This window comes from Populus alba, chromosome 13, assembly GCF_005239225.2.
Source record: "Populus alba chromosome 13, ASM523922v2, whole genome shotgun sequence".
Taxonomy (NCBI): domain Eukaryota; kingdom Viridiplantae; phylum Streptophyta; class Magnoliopsida; order Malpighiales; family Salicaceae; genus Populus; species Populus alba.
In genome coordinates, this window is record NC_133296.1 from 16,049,384 (window position 1) to 16,069,774 (window position 20,391).

The following is a 20,391-nucleotide window of genomic DNA, read 5'->3' on the forward strand; positions in this document are numbered from 1 at the left end:
TTTTATTCTTATCACTTTTAGCATACATATTTTTATAGTATATATCTCTAAAATATCATTACACTTCTTCCCTTTACAAAGTTATTAACTTAAGTATCAGAGAATCGCATATCCATCACATAAAACCTTTTGCAAATACCAGTTATCTACTACTAACTATTCTAACTTACCAGGCACCACTTGCTACCAGCAACCAACCATTTGAGCTTTATATATTAAACCACCAAACACCTTAGATAGGAATAATTAATTAAATTGCTTAAACTCAAATATTTACCAATTAGCAAAACATATCAATTTTATTAATAGAACTCATCAATTGCTAGGCACATGTTATATATAGCGCGTATATGCATTGAAATTTGGATACAGGAAAAGTGGAACAGACGGAGAGACAAGAAGCTACTGGTATATTTTTCAAGGGACCTTTCATCCAGCAAGTCCGTGGTTTTTTACAGAAACTACATATACATATCATTTCCAAGTTAGTCCACTAGTCAAAGTTTACTTCACACTACACAGATTTCCTTCACGAGGAAATACTTACAAAAACCATATGCATATGACAGCTAGTAGGAAACCTAAAAGGGGGGGCAAGTGTGCTAGACTTTTATCTTGAGCAAAAAACAAAAGAAAGCGAACTCTAACTTGCTGACAGTATCAACCATATCTTGTCATGTTCCTCCACTTATCCTTCAAATCAACCTGGAGAAATCATCAAGGGAAAAGAAAAAATACGCCCAACATTAAAACAAATAGAAATTGCCAATCAAACAGAAACACTACAAGACAATGGATCTTGTGAACCTCAGTTCTCTCTTGAAACACATCACGTCTAGAGTTCCAGATCAGCTTCCAATTTCCTTTGCCATACCTTCAAAAGGAGAAGATAGCAAGAATAAGAATCCATCAAACAATAAAAAGCAGAATAAAAAATATTAGCCATCCCCTAGATAGAGGAGAAAGGAAATTACAGCGAAAGGAAACTTGATTTTCCTAATGCTTTGCCTAACAAAACTACATACTTCTTTACAGCCTCCCTCAAGGCATCTTCCTCCTCCAAACTCCACCTCTTAGGTTTTCTCCTCTTAGCAATCCTTGCCAGTTCATATTTCTTCAATGGGGAGACAGCCTTTCTCTTTGGGCTATCTAAATGAATTCTATTCATCTGGTCTCCTGTTCCTTCAGAAGAGTCATCTATTGAATCGTCCCACTACAAGAAAATTATATGGTACGATGCAATTAAAAACAACATGCTTGCAAACTATGAAAAAAAAATGTAACGCAAAACAAACTGAACAAGATAAACACTACAAAGCAACTGTGAAACCTTATCAAAATGTCAAAAGAAAATATGGCATTTCACTTATCAACATGAATCTGAAGGTCTTGGAATAAAACACTTAACGTAATATTTTGTTGAAAACTAATCTAACTAACAGATTATCAACCCGTAAAAATCATTTCAATTGAAATGGAAAATAAATCTGTTCTTTCAAAAACTGAACATGACTTCCTATCAGTTACTTTTGATATGGAAAGTCAACCTCTATCTGCATAAAACTTTTACCAAGTAATAGGATGGTGCCTTGTCATTTCCATTCTATAGAAAACAGAACACCTAAAGACAATATAAAGACATTTTGAACAGATGTTTGTACAGCCAAAAACCCATATGCCCTATTCAAGAAAATGTACTCAACAAACTGCAAAAATATACATACAAGGGAGCAAAAGCACCCCTTTAACAATGTCATCTGAAAATAAACAAGCAGATTGGTTTCAATAAAAAAAATGACTCATACCTCAAAGGTACGAGCAGTAGCATTCCGCTCCATTAAGCTAGGTTTAGAAACATTATTCTGATGGCTGCAGGATGCGACTCCAGTGTTAGCCTTTTTGCTGAGATTAGCTGAAAGATTAGGAGCATCCACGCCTTTTCCCTTCTCATTTCTTATTGAAGGTACAGCAGTTTGGTTAGTGAAATGATTGGCTGCATCCACTTCTGATTGATTCGGGTTTTCTGCAAAAGGTTCAACAGTGTGATTGGCTGAAGGATTACATGCATCAGTATCTTTTCCACACTGATTCTGAGCTGAAGGCACAGCAGTCTGATTAGCTGAGAGGAAGGATGATCCTGCATCTTCTCCATTCTGATTTTTTCCTGAAGGATCAGGATTTATTATTTTTCTAGCCAATTCAGAAATAACAGTATCTGCACCTTTTCCACTTTGTATTTCAGCTAAAGTACCCTGATTAGATAAGTTCCTTGCCATTTCAGCCATTATATTATCAGCCTGCTTTATGGTATCAGGAAGAGGATCCTTAACCCTTGCTCGCAGCTCCTTAGAGCTAGCCATGAGCTTTCCTCGTGCTGTATTCACTTTATCAGTAGTTATGGTATCATACAAACTAGATGCTACGACCCCTACTGCAGTTTCAGTATTTGTGATCTTGACGGGACCTTTAGGGCGTTTGATAGGAACAACATGCCTGTGTTTACGAACCATATTGTTCTTCTGAATTTCTGCATGGAAAAAAAAAACAAGAAAAAACAAAACAGAGAAGAGAGATGAATACAGTTATCACATGTGCATCAACTATGTCTATCAGCACAACATGAACCATCATATAAAAAGGATGATTTTTATTCAGTTGTATGCACATATTGGACTCTCAACTATAAGGGAATTATAGCTTTCGCATACCCCAAGCAAAAAAAAATAAGAACAAGACTATCATGAAAGTGCAGAAATGAAACACCAAAATGAACAGAACTAAGAACAAGGTGTACTTTCACAACAGAACAGAACAGAACAGAACACACTTCCACAACGCATTTGACCCACAAAACAATCCCAAATCATGTCATAAACTAAGTCTACTAATAATAATAAGCTCAAATGACACACTTGATTGTTTGTTCTTCCCTTGTCATAAGAATTCCTCAAACATCCAAAACTAGTCAAGCAAACCATGATAACACACAATACAGCCAAAACAAGCCAATCAAATAATAATAAAAAGTAAACAGCATAAAACCATTACTAGCAAACCGGGAAAAAAAAAAAAAAAAAAACCCACCGCTACTTTTCTTTGCAGGCATATCAGCAGGACCCAACTCCAAATTCTCGTCATCTGACCTCGAACATCCCTCTCCAGCATTGACGTCTATACAAACCCTACCGCCACCCACATTGACTTCCACTGCCCCATTTTCACCACCCCCTCCCTCCCTACTTTCCTTTGCAGACATATCAGCAGGCCCCAACTCCAGATTTCCATCAGCCAACCTCGAACATCCCTCTCCAGCATCAACATCAATACAAACCCTCCCGCCACCCACATTTACTCCCGCCACCCCATTTTCACCACCACCTCCCTCCCTACTTTTCTCCACGAGCCCATTCAACTCCCCACCACCCAAATTTAATCCAACCCCCTCATTTTCACCCTCCCCTCTCTTCCTACACAGAAGACCACCATCCCCTCTCATCTCCATCCTCGCAACCATCTCAACTAACACCGGCCCAATAACCGCAACAGCTTCCCCTAAATAAATCCTAACCATCTCCGCAGCCTCATTCCTAGTATTCATTTTCAACCACCTCTTAGCGACCACGTCATCCTTCAACGCCACTTCCATTTCCTCAAAACATTTCATCAATTTACCCGTTACCAACTTACTCTTCCCCTCTCTCTTCAACCCAGCAACCCTCTTCTTCCAAACCCTCTCCACCGCCTCCAAAAACTTCCCCTTTCTCGCCCTCTGTAAATTTCCCAGCATATATTTCACCGTACACTCCACCGCCACAGCACAATAAGCATTCTTCATCGAATCCATTATCAAGTCCCCCTCATTCCTATCAATTTGTTCGACCATCTCAATCGCATCAAGGGTTTTCTCAGAAACCGAACCGTCTTCGATGTCGGCATCGATTTGACGGAGAAGAAGGGTTTTTTTGAAACGAGGGCTGGTGTTTGATAACGGGACGTGACGGTTGGTGAGGATTTTGTTGATTGTGAGGACTGGGATTTGTAATTGACGGAGTATGAATTCGATTACCCATCGAGTGATATCTGGGTCGAAGCTTCTTCTTCTTGTGGTTGCTGCCATTGATGACATGTTTTTTAGGGTTTTTACATATAGATTGAGAAGAAATTAGAGTTTTTAGGGTTTTTTTTAAATTTAAAAAAAACTAGGAAGAAAAGTGGAAAGGCAAAGAACGGGGGGTAGTAAAGATTGTATTTTGAAATTTGAAAAAATTGGTTACTATCAAGGAAACCTTAATTTTATATTCCCTAAAGAATTGTCTTCTCATCCTTTGACTGCCAATTTATTTTAATTTTCTCATTTTACATATAATATCATCGACATTATTATTTTACTAGATAAAAACATTTAAAACACAAACAAAAAATAGAAACATAGAATAATTATGTTTAAAGAATATTTTTGAAGTGAATTTAAGAACAAAAAAGGCACAACAAAATATATCTATTTTAACTATGACTTATTATTTTTATTTTAAAATAATAATATCTGGTAATATATCATTCTTCTATCTATTTATTTTAAAATGTTTTTTTTAATATAGAGTATGTTTTTTATATATTTTTTTATATCATTTTAATATATTAATATTAAAAATAATATTATTTTTATATATTTTAAATATAAATAATTATTATCATATTTTTAAAAACTTATATATATATATATATATAATTGGATGCAAGGATAGAACAGAAAATAAAATTAAAGAGGATCAAAATATTTGTTGTTCTATTATTTAAACTAAATATATTATTATTATTATTATTATTATTATTATTATTAAGGGAGGGATTGGAAAAAAAAAAATTGTAGGGCCCGGCTCTGCGAGCCCCCCTATTTCCACCCCTTGTTGGATGTTATATTTAAAATGTTAGAATAAATATCAATCTATTGAATAATACATAAATTTAACAAAAAAAAAAATGAAAATTTAAAGTATTAAATTTTCCTGTAACTAATGAGCTTGATAATCGAAAGTATATCAGGAAAATATTTTGAGAGATATCCATGCATTGACAACTAGAGTAGTGATTGCTTATCCTCTATCTATCCTGAAGATTCTGAGATTCCAGCTCAACAGTTACTGCTTTTGTGTTCATCGGCCTGGGTAATTAAGAGCTCAAGAACTGCTATATAACTGGGCTATGAACATCTTACAGAGTCGAAGCAGGGGACCAACGTGGCTATGATGGAAAAATCTACAGCTGTAGAATGCATTCTCTCTGGTGTGTCTGCAGAAGACGATTGTTCGAATGCTTGCTAAATTTGCTTAAGATGATGATCTTCATCTTGCTTGTAATGGAAACTGCAAATCTCAAATCTCCTCGCTATACATTGCCATTGCCTCTTCTTTTGCTGCATCGTGTTGAGGTTAGCCATTGTTTGCTTCGATTTGAAGAATTTCTCGTGTCTGGAAGAAAAATGGTGACTGAAGATTCATGCCTGTTAAAGATTCCAGTTCAAGGAGTGTTTGCACCTTCACCACCTCGAGACCCCTCTGTAGAGGGAGGTCTCGAGGTGAAGATTCAAGCCTGTTAATTGAGGAATTCTTACTAGTATTCGTTTGTTTTTATTTAAAAAAAATTAATTTTTTATTTAAAATTAATAATTTTTAACATTTTTAAATTGTTTTAATGTTCTAATATTAAAAATAATGTTTTTAAAAAATAAAAATATATTATTTTAATCATTTTCAAATAAAAAACATTTTAAAAATATAATTATTACCATATTTTCAAAAACTTCAACTCCGCTGAGCTACAACTCATTAGCCAATCTCTAATATTTTTTTAGCTTTTTTATTGTATTGGGAGTGATATTATTTTGACATTTGATAAGATAAAAAAATAAAGAATTTCATCATGTCAAACACAAAAGTTTAATAAAACAATATATAGTTTTATAAAGTATTTAAGAGTTTGGTAGAGATTAATTTTTAAAATGTTTTTTATTTAAAAATATATTAAAATAATATATTTTTTTTATTTTTTAAAATTTATTTTTAATATCATCATATTAAAAGGATTCGAATACACTAAAAATAAATAAAAAATTCAAATCTTCAAAAAGTGGTCAAAATTCATATTTTTTTTACTTAAAATTATTTTATTTTTTTATATGCTATGTTAAAAATAATGTTTAAAAAATAATATATATATATATATATATATATATATTATTTTAATACATTTAAAAAAAAACTTCAAAAACACACAAATTATGCCATGAAGTTGCACTACCTTTGTATTTGGTTTAAATGCTGAATTAAAAGCTTACATCTTTTCCCTAATTCAAAATAAATGAAGAGATAGCTGGGAGTTGACTCGATAGTGTGAGACTCACTTTTGGAGATTACGATAGATGGGAAGTACCGTCTAGTAGACCAATATTCTTTGCGTGAGGTTTCCTTAATGATAAACTTAAATTAGTCCTCCAACTATCCGATAATTCTTAATTACATCCCAAAACTAAAACTTTATAATTGATTTTCTAATATATCGAAGTTCCTCAATTAGGTCTCTCCTCGTTATGTTGTAATATCTTACGAGTAAAATACATAATTTAGGAAATAAAATGATGTTTTCATAAAGAGAAATTAATGTATTTTAATAAGTAATTTCTTATAGTATATTAAAGCATCAAATTCATTAGCTCGTTTAGATTTTTACCTATCTTATAATTATATCCACTTTAAACTATGTTGAATTCTAGATTCAATGCTCTAAATAAAATATTTTTACATAATTTGATTTATAACTATGAGCACTAATTATCTTTTTTTTTTGTAAATCATACATTTAATAATTAAAGTTACGTTAATTAACATTTTCATATTCAAACTTTATTATATAGAACACGATTCTGATTTTTTAATTTAGACCATACATATATGGACACATAATAAATATTATATATCATAGAATTAGAATAGTATCATCTAATTATTAACTAGTAAAAGCTAAAAAATTCTAAATTTTAGCTTAGACTGTAGTTGTTTTTATAGCCAACGGTGCTTTTAAATATTTTTTCAAATTAAATATGTGTTTAAAATTATAGTATAAGATATTTTTTAAAATGAAATTTTTATTTGAAAATATATTAAAATAAATTTTTTATAATTTTTTAATTTTTGATATCAATGTATCAAAATTATTATAAAATATTAAAATATATATTAATTTAATATTTTTTCAAACTAAAAATATTTTTGAAAAAATACTCAAAATAAAAAGCAGAAACTCTCCCAAATACAACCGGTGGCCTCCAATCAAATTGTTATCCCAAAATTGATTTCAAACAAGAATCTTACTTGAAAAATTGTAAAAAGTAGGGATACAATTGAGGAAAATACTTGTTTGAGGAATACATTGAGAACCAACCATCGCCTTCCATGCTTAAGATCGCTGCAGCCTTCGGTGTATGCAAGATAGTGAGCCCTTCCTTTCAAAAGCCTCTCTCTCTTGGAATTACCTTTTCCCCTCAAACTCAAAGAAAGAAAGAGAGAGAAACAATGGTGGCGCTTTGCGTTTCAAGGTCAGACGACGTCGTAATAAAGTCACTGAATGATAAGAGACTGTATAGAGTGATTGAACTAGAGAACGGACTCTGTGCTTTGCTCGTTCACGATCCGGAGATTTATCCAGATGGAGTTCCAGATGAATCTGGAACAGTAGAATATAGTGAAAACGATGTTGGAGAAGAGGAAGAGGAAGACGATGACGATGACGATGATGACGAAGAAGAAGAAGACGACGAGGAGGGGGAGGGGGAGGGGGAGGAGGAGGAAAATAGTGAAGGTGAGGAAGAGAAAGGAAAGGGAGGTGCTTCTTCGCAGACTAAGAAGGTTAGTTTATTATTCATAAATCTTCGAATAGAATCTGTTGGGACTACCGTGAATGAGTTTTAGGTTTTGTAGGATTCCTTAATTGATTTATTATATATAGTTGACGAACTGTTTATATGAGGCTGAATAGTTGAAATTTCATTTTTATTGTTATTAATTCAGGATTTTTTTTTCACTCATTATGAATATGGTAAAAAGAAAGTCTTGAATTTGATGATGGGAAATTTTGTGCCTTTTTTTTTTCCGCAGGCAGCGGCAGCAATGTGTGTAGCAATGGGGAGCTTTTCTGATCCTGCTGAAGCCCAGGGTCTTGCTCATTTTCTAGGTTTGATTAATTGCTTACCCTGTTTGTAGAATGTTATAGTAAACTTTGATATGTAGGTTCTTACTACAACTTCAATATTTTGTAGAACACATGCTTTTCATGGGGAGTGAAGAGTTTCCAGATGAGAATGAGGTTTGTTTGGGCATGTTCTTTTCATTAAGCACTTCTTGCAGAATATGGAAAAATAATGAGGAAACAAACTGGAGAGGTTGCTTTGATTCCATTCAAATTCAATTCACTCCTTCATGTATTTAGATGCTTTTAGCTGACAGGATATGTGACTTATCCTTATGATGACAACTCCATCATAGATGTGGTTACTAGGGGTTTAAGCAGTACCTTTTTTTTACTTTAAATTTTCATCGACTTCAAGGATAAATGAAGCATGGCACAGCAGAAATTCTGAACAAGTCTTCCTTATTCAGTTAAGAGTCATCCATGGTCTTGATTGTCTTGGCGTCTGAAAAGCAATGACCTTTTGGGCAATATATATTACTTGAGGGCAATCAGAATACAAAATTAGCCTTATATGCATACACAGCAGCCTCTTCCATTATATTTGTTATTTCTTTTCTTTTGAACATTGGAATAGTTGCTTTTTACAAGATATATGGATGTTTTTGTTGTCGCTCAACATTAAGAGCTATCAAGTTAAGTGTAGATTGGCCTTGCAGTTTGACCTTTTCCTTTTCTAGTATGATAGTTACTTGTCCAAGCACGGAGGCTCATCAAATGCATATACTGAAGCTGAGCATACCTGCTACCATTTTGAAGTCAAACGTGAATTTCTTAAGGGTGCTTTAAGAAGGTAAACACATATTTCTGAATGGATAGATATTTGTGCCAGAATGTCTTTCAATAGTAGGAGATATTCTAGATTTTAATGTTGGTCTCATTGCTTTAACAGATTTTCTCAGTTTTTTGTTTCACCCCTCATGAAATCTGAAGCTATGGAAAGAGAGGTACTTGCTGTAGATTCAGGTGTGTGCCACTCTTCTGAGTCCATTCTTTGGATTTCCTTTCCAAAGTCTTCAATACCCACAATTTATATGTTATTATTTGAGCTGTTGGCATATTTCTTGTTGCTAAATTATGTATATTTGAATTGCATGGATCTAGAATTTAACCAGGTTTTGCAAAACGATGCTTGCCGCCTTCAACAACTGCAATGCCATACATCTGGACCTGGTCATCCATTTAACAGATTTTCCTGGGGTAAGCTTGTCTCTGTTATGTTTCTTTTTCGGGTCTGCATATGTGTATAGGTGAAACTGAGAGCTTTCCTTTTGTTTCATGGAAGGCAATAAGAAGAGCCTTGTTGATGCCATGGAGAAAGGGTTAAATTTGCGGGAGCACATATTAAAATTATATAGAGATTACTACCATGGTGGGCTAATGAAGCTGGTTGTCATTGGAGGAGGTAAGGTTTCCTCTAGGGATTCTTATTCTATGTGATCCACTGTTTAATATGTGCTTGGATGAGAGAACTTGTATGAGGTTTTTTACTCTTAATAAACGTGATTTTAGGGAAGCCAATTAGCAGGACATATATTCACTTAATAGCTGCTTGTAGAAGTTCTTTTTCCCCCTTATGGGTTATTGTTTTTGGATTCCATGGAATGAGATGGTCCAGATGTCCTTTGTGAATGATTATATTGGATCCCGTGGAAATGGAGATACTCCAGTATTAAAGTGGCACTGATGTTGGTAGGTGGGGGGAGCATGATTAGGTCAGGGCTCTCCATTCTGTTGTAGTAGAGGTGGCAATGGTCATGAGTGGGGAGTTAAAAATTGAGGGTTACTTTTAGCTTGGACCACAGTGATGGAAAGAGCTGCGCAGTCCTGAAAATGAATATAGGGAAAAGCTTACTTCCAGTCAGTAGCATATATATTGTCACAATTTCTTGATGGAAGTTTGCGTACCAACTTTCCTTTCCACATCTAGTATCAATACTTCCTTTTCTTTTCTAAAATACTCCTTCAACACTCATTGGCACTTGTGTTGAAGCTTCCTTAACTTTTCTCCTCAAAAATTTGGTTATTGAGCCTCTTGCATGTGTGTTTTTTAGTGGATGTAGATCTTTGACTGCACAATTTGCCAATATAGGGGCACAGTTACTTCCAAATTTTTCTGTTTATTTTAAAAGGTTTGGGTGGAAGTGGTTCTTCTAATGGAAATATTTTTTTGTCAATGAAATGTTCCAATAGAGGGTCAATTCCATATTTTACAAATGTGCATATTGTTCCAGTTATTATGAAAAGCACTTGGAATCTAATTTGAAAAGTTATCTTACACACACAACACATTTGTCTTTTGATGTTAATTCTAAAAAATGATGCAGAACCTCTGGATGTACTTGAGAGCTGGGTTACTGAATTGTTCGCTAAAGTCAGAAAAGGTCCTCAGACAAAGCCAAAATTTCAGGTGGAAGGTCCTATATGGAAAGCTGGTTTGCTTTATAGGTTAGAGGCTGTAAAAGATGTGAACATCCTCGATTTAACATGGACACTACCTTGTCTTCACCAAGAGTATCTGAAGAAATCTGAAGATTATTTAGCCCATCTGCTGGGGCATGGTAAGATATACACTGGACATCTTAAATTTCATAGTAACCTTTCAATCAGCAAACTCTTTGTGTTTTCTGCTGCATGCATAAGTGTCTGTGTATGCTCACATGTTCATGATAGAAAATGGGATTGTGTGAACGAAATGCAACATTAGAGCAGTAGTGAGAAAATCATTTCTAGATTTCACTAGTCTCTAGCTCAGCGCTAGAATTTTGCAAATGCACAGATTGAAATGAACAATTACTGGTGTCATACAAAATGCGTGAAACCTTTTGTCTTACTTTTTTGTAAGTAGCATCCTGCAATGGTCTCTCAGTTCACTTTTCATGTTTCTAGTTTCCCCTTGATATTAGCATGCCATTAATGAATGGTTTGCTTGGATATTCTCTTGTTCTATGTAAGCTGTTGCGTGGCTGGCCTCTCTCTTTTTTCTAAATTTGTAATTTCAAGCACATGTTTACACTTTGCAGAGGGAAAAGGAAGCTTGCATCAACTTCTCAAAGCAAGAGGATTGGCAACTTCCTTGTCTGCAGGAGTTGGGGATGAAGGAATGCATCGATCTTCTTTAGCTTACATCTTTGGCATGTCCATTCACTTGACTGACTATGGCTTAGAAAAGGTTTTGTCTTTGTCTTGTCTTGTGTATCTTGAAGATTTTTATTTTTCTGCTCTGCAGTACTACAGTCCTCATTTTTTAGAGGATCTTGAGGAGCTGCTTGTAATGTGGAGCATGTCCACTTGCCTAGACCATAATGCGTTACAAGAGTTGTTTGAATTTATTGCTCGTGTTTTTTTTTTATGAAGAAAATCATACCCTTTCAGCTGTTGTCACTGATTACAATGATCTTTATTTGCAGATTTTTGACATCATTGGCTTTGTTTATCAATATCTTAAGCTGTTACGAGAAGTTCCACCTCAACAATGGATATTTAAGGAACTACAGGATATTGGAAACATGGAATTTAGATTTGCAGAAGAGCAACCTCAGGATGATTATGCTGCAGAACTTGCAGGTTTGTCTTTGTTGAGTCTTGCTGGCATCTATCTTTTTGTGGTGTGCACAACTGGTACTAGTTCTACTTGTAATTTGTAGTTTAAAAATTTGGTAGAGGTTCCTGCAATTATTGCAATATATGCCCTTTGACGAGCAAATAAATCACTATCTTTCTTCTGTTGAAATTGAGATTCCTTTTTTTATTAGAAGTTCTATATTTTTTCAACTTTTTTCCATTGCACCAATCAATTCTTTCATGGAGAATTGTGGGGAAAATTCTCATACTGCTAGTTACTTGACCTTACCTGATTGTTTATGCAAGGTGGTGAATAGTTCAGACAGAACTGTATAATTTCTTATGTATCCTTGGTTTCATGGTTTAACATGTACCCTTTCATGGTCATTTTGAAGCTTGAATGACCAAGATGTCTAGTAGCAACATGATGCAGGTCAGTTGCTATTTTCTATATGACGACATATAACAATGACTGCTTTCCTTCCTGTCATGTCTTGGCCAGACCATTCAATATCATTTTGAGCATCTTTATGATAACGATCTTCTATTTTAACTAACTAAAATTGGCAATTTTCTATTGCAGAAAATTTGCTTGTTTTCCCAGCAGAAAATGTTATATATTGTGACTATGTGTACAAGATTTGGGATGAGAAAGCTATAAAACGTTTACTGCAGTTCTTTACACCAGAAAACATGAGGATTGATGTGGTGTCCAAGCCATCTGTGAAGTCTCAAGGTAATGGTTATTCCAGTTTTTCAATGTTCCCATATTTGATGGAATTATCATTTACCTATATAAAATATAGAACTGTAAATGGAGATATAATCTGTGAAGGGAAAACTTACAAGAAGAACAGTATCTCTTGCACAATTTTATTTCAAATTTTTCTATGAGTTGCGGCTATTACAATATAATGGACTTGATTTCTTCTGGCAATAATATACCAGAAGCTATATTTCAACATAAATGATTGAGCTGTTCACTCCTTTCTTTCTCTCCCCATCCTATTTCAGATCTCCAATGTGAGCCTTGGTTTGGATCATCTTATATTGAAGAAGCTATTCCGCCATCTTTGATAGAAATATGGAGGGACCCACCAGAAGTTGATGTTTCATTACATATGCCTTCAAAGAATGAGTTTGTTCCGAGTGACTTTTCAATTCGTGCTGATAACTTAGACCATGATCCCGTCAATCCATCCTTCCCAAGATGTATAATTGATGAACCATTAATGAAGTTTTGGTACAAGCTTGATAGCACTTTTAAAGTACCTCGGGCAAATACATATTTCCGCATATATCTGAAAGAGGGATATGCAAGCGTGAAGAGTTTTCTCATGACTGAACTGTTTATTCTCCTTCTCAAAGATGAGCTGAATGAGATAATTTATCAGGTTCATTTCTATCTTTTATCTGAACGAATTCTCCACTTTTGTAATTTATCAGCTGAATGAGACAATGACTTAATGAGTGACTTTGCCTTGTTTGTGTTTTGTTATGTGGATAACCATACATGTGTTATATTGAGATCTGATACTATTTCTATGGGAGCTTATTTTTAATGGAGACTTGATTACAGTAGCAACTTATTGCATGGACTGGTTGCCCTAGATGTTCGAATCCAGTTGTGTTGTTTTTGCTGGTATAAAAGTTAGTCAAATGGCCCTCAAATCTCGTTGCACAGAAATGATAACTTGTTGAGCTAGACCTTGCATTAGCTTGTTACATTATTTTCATAATGCTGGTCATTTGTTCTCATTTTGTTTCTGACATTTACTTTTTACTCTGTAAAGTTGTATCTTTTTCTGTTATTGTACATATCATATGACAGGCAATTTTTTATTGTTTCTCTGCAGGCCAGTGTAGCCAAGTTAGAAACATCCATATCTCTTGTAAGTGACAAGCTGGAGCTAAAGGTGTATGGTTTCAACGAGAAGCTCCCAGCTCTCTTATCTAAGGTTTTGGTGATAGCGAAATCTTTTTTGCCATCTGATGGTCGTTTCAAGGTACACATTCTGTGGCGTTTGGTGTCAATAGATATCCCAATGTGTTTTTAATTTTTCAACCAAATGCCTGCTCTAATGCGCTGCACTTATTTGGAGATAGAGTAAAGTTTCTTTGCTGGTTTCTGAGCATGACAGGTTATTAAAGAGGATTTGGAGCGAAATTTAAAAAATGCTAATATGAAGCCTCTAAGTCATTCATCATACTTGAGGCTTCAAGTTCTGTGTAAGAGCTTCTACGATGTCGAGGAGAAGCAATGTGTTCTAAGTGATCTGTCTCTTGCTGATTTAAATGCATTTATTCCTGAGCTTCGTTCACAGGTATGCTTAACTCATGGCATGTTAAAAGGTCATATTTTTCTTCAAGATTGGTATTTGTTCATTTTGGCATGCCATGCCTTGCATATTGTACAGGTCTCTAAATTTAAATGTGTCTGCATATTGTACAGCTCTATATCGAGGCCCTTTGCCATGGCAATTTGTTTCAAGAAGAAGCAATCAACTTATCAAATATAATTAGAAATAACTTGTCTGTACAACCACTTCCAGTCAATATGAGGCATGAAGAGCATGTAATATGTCTTCCACCTAGTGCCAATCTTGTGAGAGATGTCAATGTGAAGAATAAATCAGAAACAAACTCTGTGGTCGAGGTAATTGAAAATTTACTAATTTAACAATTTTATTTTTCCTGATATGATCCATTACATGCTTTCTCCTTTTTGTTCTCCACTACAGCTTTATTTCCAAATTGAGCCAGAAGTGGGGCTGGACTCAATAAAATTGAAGGCCTTGGCAGATCTTTTTGATGAAATTGTGCAAGAACCACTTTTTAATCAGCTAAGGTAAATTTTCAGAGGTTTTTTTTTTTTTTTTTGGTTATTGGTTTTTTGTATTAAGTAGACTGGGAAATATGCTTACATTTTGGGGGAATGGTGAGTCATGCCAATGAGATTTGTGTCCCAGAAATTTAATATGTGTGAGTTTTTGCTGTTCTCTTGGGTCTAAACAAAGGTGTGCAGTTGTCTACATATTCTATTGGATGGGCATAGAGAATGATTTAGAGATATCCAGATTGTTAAGCCCACCCTTTAAGAAAACCAAATTTTACATAGGATTTATATTTACTCGATACTTTATTCTCTTTTCCTTCTGAAAGTTTTCTATCTATTTTGAAATACAGGACAAAAGAGCAGCTTGGCTATGTTGTTGAATGTAGCCCGCGCGTGACCTACCGTATTAATGGGTTTTGTTTCGTAGTCCAATCTTCCAAGTACAACCCAGTTTACTTGCTAGGAAGGATTGAAAATTTCATAAATGGGCTTGAAGAGTTGTTAGTAAGTATCCAAGTTCAATGTTCTCGTATACTGCTAGTTTCATATATTTTTGCTCTGTTTGATTGTACATTATAGTTATTGTCTTAAGAAGCTTGTCCTTGTCCACTACAAGGACCATTTGCTCACTTGAAATGATTTACTTGGATGGCTCATGGGATTTTGCATCTTTTGGGGCTATAAGTTAGATGGTTTGGGCATTCAGTTGATGCAATATATATTGTGAATATGAATTGTTTAATATTTGCTTGATATAACAATCATTTTGCGTTGATTAGCTTAATGCTTCTGAGGTGCCATCCTGGTTCTTACATGGCATGCTTCTTCTTTATGTGCCTTTGTTCTCTCATGGACAGCTCTTTTAATTTTTCTTCCCCCTCAAAAGTATTTACCATAAATTCTCTCATTTAACTTGATTTTAACTTGTATAAATGTCAACTGTGTTAAAGCATCAAGAAGCTTTCAACAATGATATATGCACTTCTAAAATGCATGTATTTTTTTTCTTTTTCTTTTTTTGCACAAACAAATTTGGTTCTGATATGTTGGTGAGCAGGGAGGACTTGATGATGCATCCTTTGAGAACTACAAAAGTGGGTTAATGGCTAAGCTACTGGAGAAAGATCATTCCCTCCAGTATGAAACCAATCGGCTGTGGAATCAAATAACCGATAAAAGGTACTGCTATCTGTATACTTTACTCTGACATGGATGGCAATTTTTAATTCAATTAAAACCACTTGAATCAAATGAGATCCCCTAAAACGCACTGGCGAGCAGACATTTGAGCATCACTGAGCCCCTGATTCTATTGGATGATCATGACCGTGGAGCCATGATTCTTAACTGAATTTAAAGCATCGAATGTTTTTTTGTTGTTGTGTGAATGTGGCATTTTGCTGATAGTAACCCTACTTGGGTTTTGATTTTCAGGTATATGTTCGACTCCTCACTGAAAGAAGCAGAAAAGCTTAAAAGCATTCACAAGAGTGATGTCATCAACTGGTTCAGAACCTATTTGCACCAATCATCGCCGAAGTGTAGGAGACTCACGATTCGGCTTTGGGGTTGCAACATCGACTCGAAAGAAGTTGAAACTCGACCAGATTCTGAGCAGGTTATTACAGACATCACTGCATTTAAGGTATCATCCGAGTACTATCCGAGCCTTTGCTAAATATGTGAGAAAATTCAATTCATGCAATAACCATCGAAGGCAAAGTTTGAACAGTATATGGTATGTGGATTGGAAACAATATTATCTCTTGCACTTCAGAATAGAACCGAAAATAAAAAACATTGACCATTCATGTCACGCTATATTCTTTTGGAATTTTTGTAGACCACAAATAAAGTTTGTTCTATTTATTTATTACTAGTTTTTTTTCCTTATCACGTGATTTGCACATGGTTCGTGCTTTCTTAAAATAGCGATCAAATGAAAACTACATATTGTAGGATATTTGAATGAAAATCTTTATAAATTTTTGAATAAACTGCAATATGTTTTTGCTAGCTTTAAAAAGTTACATTTGATACCAACAAATTTTTTGCATTTTACATTTTATTTAGCAGCGAATGATGTTTAATTAAATCCAAGTATTCTTAAAAATCTTTAACATAATTCAAGTTTTAATATTATTTGGTATTCTTGATTGAAGCAAGAGATTTCAATTTTATTTTATTTTTATCTTAAATTCAATATTTATTAGTAATAATCTCTTCTTTTTAGAAATACTCTTAAAACTCTTTATCATATGGGGGAATGTTTTTCTTTATAATCATGATATAAAATTATAAAGTCTTGTTGCTAATAATAGTAAATATTTTAGAAACAATAAAAAAACTCGAATTTTACAGAAAATAATTTTTATTTTCATTGCCATTTAGTATAGGCACCACGATACCATCTTGATAACTTTAAAAAATATATATTTATATATTCAGACTTTTTAGAAGAAAAAAAAAACATTCATTGTTTGATAAGTCTAAATAATGTAAATGACCTTATAATTTAACAATATTTATTGCCATACTACACCTTCAAATAATCCAATTAAACAAACTTTTATAGTATTATATAAATGAAACAAGAAGTCCAAAATTAATTCTACCAGGCTAAATTTATATAGATGTAAGATGACCTGGTCCTGGTATGAGATTGTGCAGTGTTTTATAGTAATATATATTGAAATAGTTACAGTTTGCCATAGTTTAAAGGTGGTCCAATAATCCCAAGAGCAATTCTAATTCCCAATTTTAGTTCAAAATATAAAAAATAAAATCCTTAGAGTTTAAAGTCAAGGCAAAAGCTGAAGTAAACAGAGAAATCCTGAATTTTGGGTCTCCGCCCTCTAATCTCCCCTTTCCTCCACAACTCGAGAAAACGAAAGCCATCACACCGTCATAAAATGCATGAAAGTTAAACTATGGTTAGTAAACCTTACCGGGGTTAATTTAAACTTCAATTTTTTATAAAAAATTTCGTTACAAAGTTGTTTTCTATACTTTTTTCAAGTCAACTAAATTATAAGTCACCTATAACTTGTTCGACCAACCAAGTTCATCCAGATTTTGAGCTAAACATGTAAAAATCTCACAAATTCAATCTAATAATAATTTAAGAAGCTGACATTGGAGTAACAGTTTTGTTTAGTCAGCCAATGTGGGCTGCATCATTGAGAAAAATTCAATAAATGGGATACCAAAGAACATTAAGAACCATCATGATAGAAGTTCTCCTCATCTCTTTCAAAATTTCCATCAAGAATGCACATGGTAGGGTTTGGCTTCGTCATCTACCTATACCACCATGCTCATACTCTTTCCAAGCTGAGAACAGTTATTCAAAGGTCTTGATCTTGTTGCCCTACCAGTGGGCCTAACATTAATAGACAAACCCTAGTGAGGGGGGCTTTTCACATTGCCCTCCTCACCAGCAAGAAAAAACACACACTGCAAAACTCCCATGCTCTTGTGGATATAACTCGCCATTTGCATCCCCTGGAAAAGGATGTGTCGAGCCCTGTTCCTAGCTACCCTACATTTATTAGGAAACTATATTAGAAAATTCAGAATTCTCTCCTTTTTTATGGCTGAAATTGTTCTTTCCTTAAGATTTCCTTGTTGGATCTGTAATCTTTGAACCTTGTCATCACATAGCGATGAAACAATAAATAAGGTTGCTTTTAGCTATTACTTCTGAACGGAAAAACAGATATATACAGAGAAGAAAGAAACACATACTTGGTTTAAAAAAACAGAAACAGAAACTATTTCTTAGACAGTCTTAAAATGAATTTCTGTAATTTCAAAATAAAAAATACAGGAAAGCATGTCTCTCTATCATAACTATTTCCGTCTTTTCTACCATACGATATCTGATAATGGCTTTTGGAGGGCTGAATCTGTATTTCCTTACAATGGAAGGGAAAGCAACAAAGACATACATTAGAAAAATAAACTGTACGTATGTGTGGAAACTCCACATGTAGCCTGGACGGTAGAAGAGATAATAAATGAAAGCCTGCCATTGAGGACCAAAAGTTGATGTATTCACCAACAGACCCTGAAGTAAGCTAATCAAGGACATTGGCTGGTGGAGTAATATGCTTTTGAAGACAAGTTTTATACACATTGCAAACTCAATAAATCGAAGGCCACATCATGTTTATTTTGGTTCTCACTTAATATATATATATATATGACCACTGAATCTTGCATTTGCTCAGCCACTGCGTCTGATATATGCATGAGATTTTGTATATATGATGAATGGAAATTAAAAAAAAATAAAAAAATAAAAAGAAGAAGAGGATTGAGAAGATGCATGAATATGACATTGGTGGCCGCAAAGCCGGAAGTTGCATGTGCTCCTAACATGGTAGGACCGCCAATATCAAATTAGCGGCATATATAAAAGAATTGTACGTCTCTATCAAGAGGCAGCTAGAACAGCTGAATCAACTCCAAGCCCTCGTACGTAGTTACCTATCTCGATCTGGTTTGATTTGTCAATCTGGTTATTCGCCGGTTCAAAGTCTAATCTGGGATATGTTAGTTACCTATCTTCAATCCCACATGAAGTTAGTAGGTTTATGTTGAATCGGCCATTTAGCAGCGTTTGGGCACCGCGTTCCAATAAATTTGAAAATATTTTTTTATTATTATTAAAATTAAGTGTGGTTTATACTTTTTAGATCGTTTTGATGTATTGATGTCAAAAATAATTTTAAAAAATAAAAAAACATCATTAGCATGCATTGCAACACGAAAAGTTATTTGAAAAACAACTGCTACTACACTACCAAACACGTTAAATCCGCAACCTAGATCTTAGGGCAGGTCAAGTTCCAGTGCGTGCTCTAATGGCTATGCTTCAAGTTCCACCATGCAAGAAACAAGGTTCCATATATGCTAACAAAGCAGCCCGTAACTCCGACTGCAACGAAGAACACAATATTGTCATATTTAAGTGTGTCAAGAACAAGCCATTTGACCATAGTAAATGCCATTCAATACTTTCCCATTTAGAGGACTCCTACGTGTAAAACTGTTCTACCAAAAATCCGTGGCTAAACAGCAAGCACTTACTCAGATTTTCTTATCTTTTTTTTTCAGATTACTTGATTTCTAAACTTGTACCACAACTATGTTTGGTATCATGGTGCAACCGTACATTGTGGTTTCACCGACTTTGAAACACCGCAATAAAAAAACGATCACCGGAACCATAGGAATTCGTAAATTAGAAACAACATTTTGGTCGGGCATATAATTTGATGCTCTGTAGAAGCATTTATTTATCCTGTTCGAGTCCACGTGTGAACATAACCCTGTAGAATGAAGAGAAGTGTAATTGGTTTTGTGTATTTTACTACCGACAAACAGCAATGGATGTTTCATGGCAAGGCTTGTGGATAGATTCAAGAACAAGAACAAGAGAAGTCGTGCAATAATCTAATTAACCAAGTAGATCATATTGTCATATTAGCACGGAGGCCTTAAGTTGATTTTATATCCTTGCATGAAAACAATGTGTCTCCTTTTGTTTTGAATCTTTTTTTTTTTATTTGCGTGGGTATCCGGACCAGCTTGCACGCACCACGACTAATCTCACGGCTCACTGAATATTTTGCAAACTCAGTGAGCATGTAAGGCACCACGGGGATGACAAGCATGCACGGTGAGGTTTGAACCCAGAATACAGAGGAATGGAACAAGTTCCTTCAACCGCTGGGTCAAGACTC

The 20,391-nt window shown here is 34.4% G+C and overlaps 2 protein-coding genes across 5 annotated transcripts; one reads left to right on the forward strand and one right to left on the reverse strand.

Annotated features, from left to right (window-relative positions):
• Positions 1-391: 391 nt before the first annotated feature.
• Positions 392-4,269, reverse strand: LOC118054005 (uncharacterized). Of its 4 annotated transcripts, none has more exons than XM_035065434.2 (5): positions 3,091-4,269; positions 1,806-2,527; positions 975-1,213; positions 808-874; positions 392-705 (listed from the first exon to the last, which is right to left on the reverse strand). In XM_035065434.2, the coding sequence occupies exons 1-5, from the start codon at positions 4,124-4,126 to the stop codon at positions 661-663; spliced, it is 2,109 nt and encodes a 702-aa protein (XP_034921325.1). In that variant the 5' UTR covers positions 4,127-4,269; the 3' UTR covers positions 392-660. The 4 variants fall into 4 exon arrangements, with proteins under 4 accessions (XP_034921325.1, XP_034921324.1, XP_034921326.1 ...); XM_035065433.2 differs by having other exon boundaries at positions 3,085-4,268; XM_035065435.2 differs by having other exon boundaries at positions 1,026-1,213; positions 3,085-4,267.
• Positions 4,270-7,457: 3,188 nt separating this feature from the next.
• Positions 7,458-16,534, forward strand: LOC118054006 (nardilysin-like). The gene is made up of 19 exons (XM_035065437.2): positions 7,458-7,901; positions 8,151-8,226; positions 8,312-8,358; positions 8,922-9,034; positions 9,134-9,207; positions 9,346-9,441; positions 9,527-9,646; positions 10,569-10,802; positions 11,265-11,413; positions 11,652-11,808; positions 12,389-12,541; positions 12,820-13,199; positions 13,662-13,811; positions 13,947-14,129; positions 14,258-14,461; positions 14,547-14,653; positions 14,992-15,145; positions 15,699-15,820; positions 16,076-16,534. The coding sequence occupies exons 1-19, from the start codon at positions 7,569-7,571 to the stop codon at positions 16,317-16,319; spliced, it is 3,096 nt and encodes a 1,031-aa protein (XP_034921328.2). The 5' UTR covers positions 7,458-7,568; the 3' UTR covers positions 16,320-16,534.
• Positions 16,535-20,391: the final 3,857 nt, after the last annotated feature.

Bases quoted from the DNA above. Each gene is read 5' to 3' on its own strand.
- LOC118054005 (XM_035065433.2), bottom strand. From the start codon at position 4,126: ATGTCATCAATGGCAGCAACCACAAGAAGAAGAAGCTTCGACCCAGAT. The intron at 1,214-1,805 runs GTATGAGTCATT...ATTTTCTTGTAG, and splicing joins CTACTGCTCGTACCTTTGAG to TGGGACGATTCAATAGATGA. The intron at 706-807 runs GTTCACAAGATC...TGATTTCTCCAG, and splicing joins TGTTTCAAGAGAGAACTGAG to GTTGATTTGAAGGATAAGTG.
- LOC118054006 (XM_035065437.2), top strand. From the start codon at position 7,569: ATGGTGGCGCTTTGCGTTTCAAGGTCAGACGACGTCGTAATAAAGTCA. The intron at 8,227-8,311 runs GTTTGATTAATT...AATATTTTGTAG, and splicing joins GGGTCTTGCTCATTTTCTAG to AACACATGCTTTTCATGGGG. The intron at 11,414-11,651 runs GTTTTGTCTTTG...CTTTATTTGCAG, and splicing joins CTGACTATGGCTTAGAAAAG to ATTTTTGACATCATTGGCTT.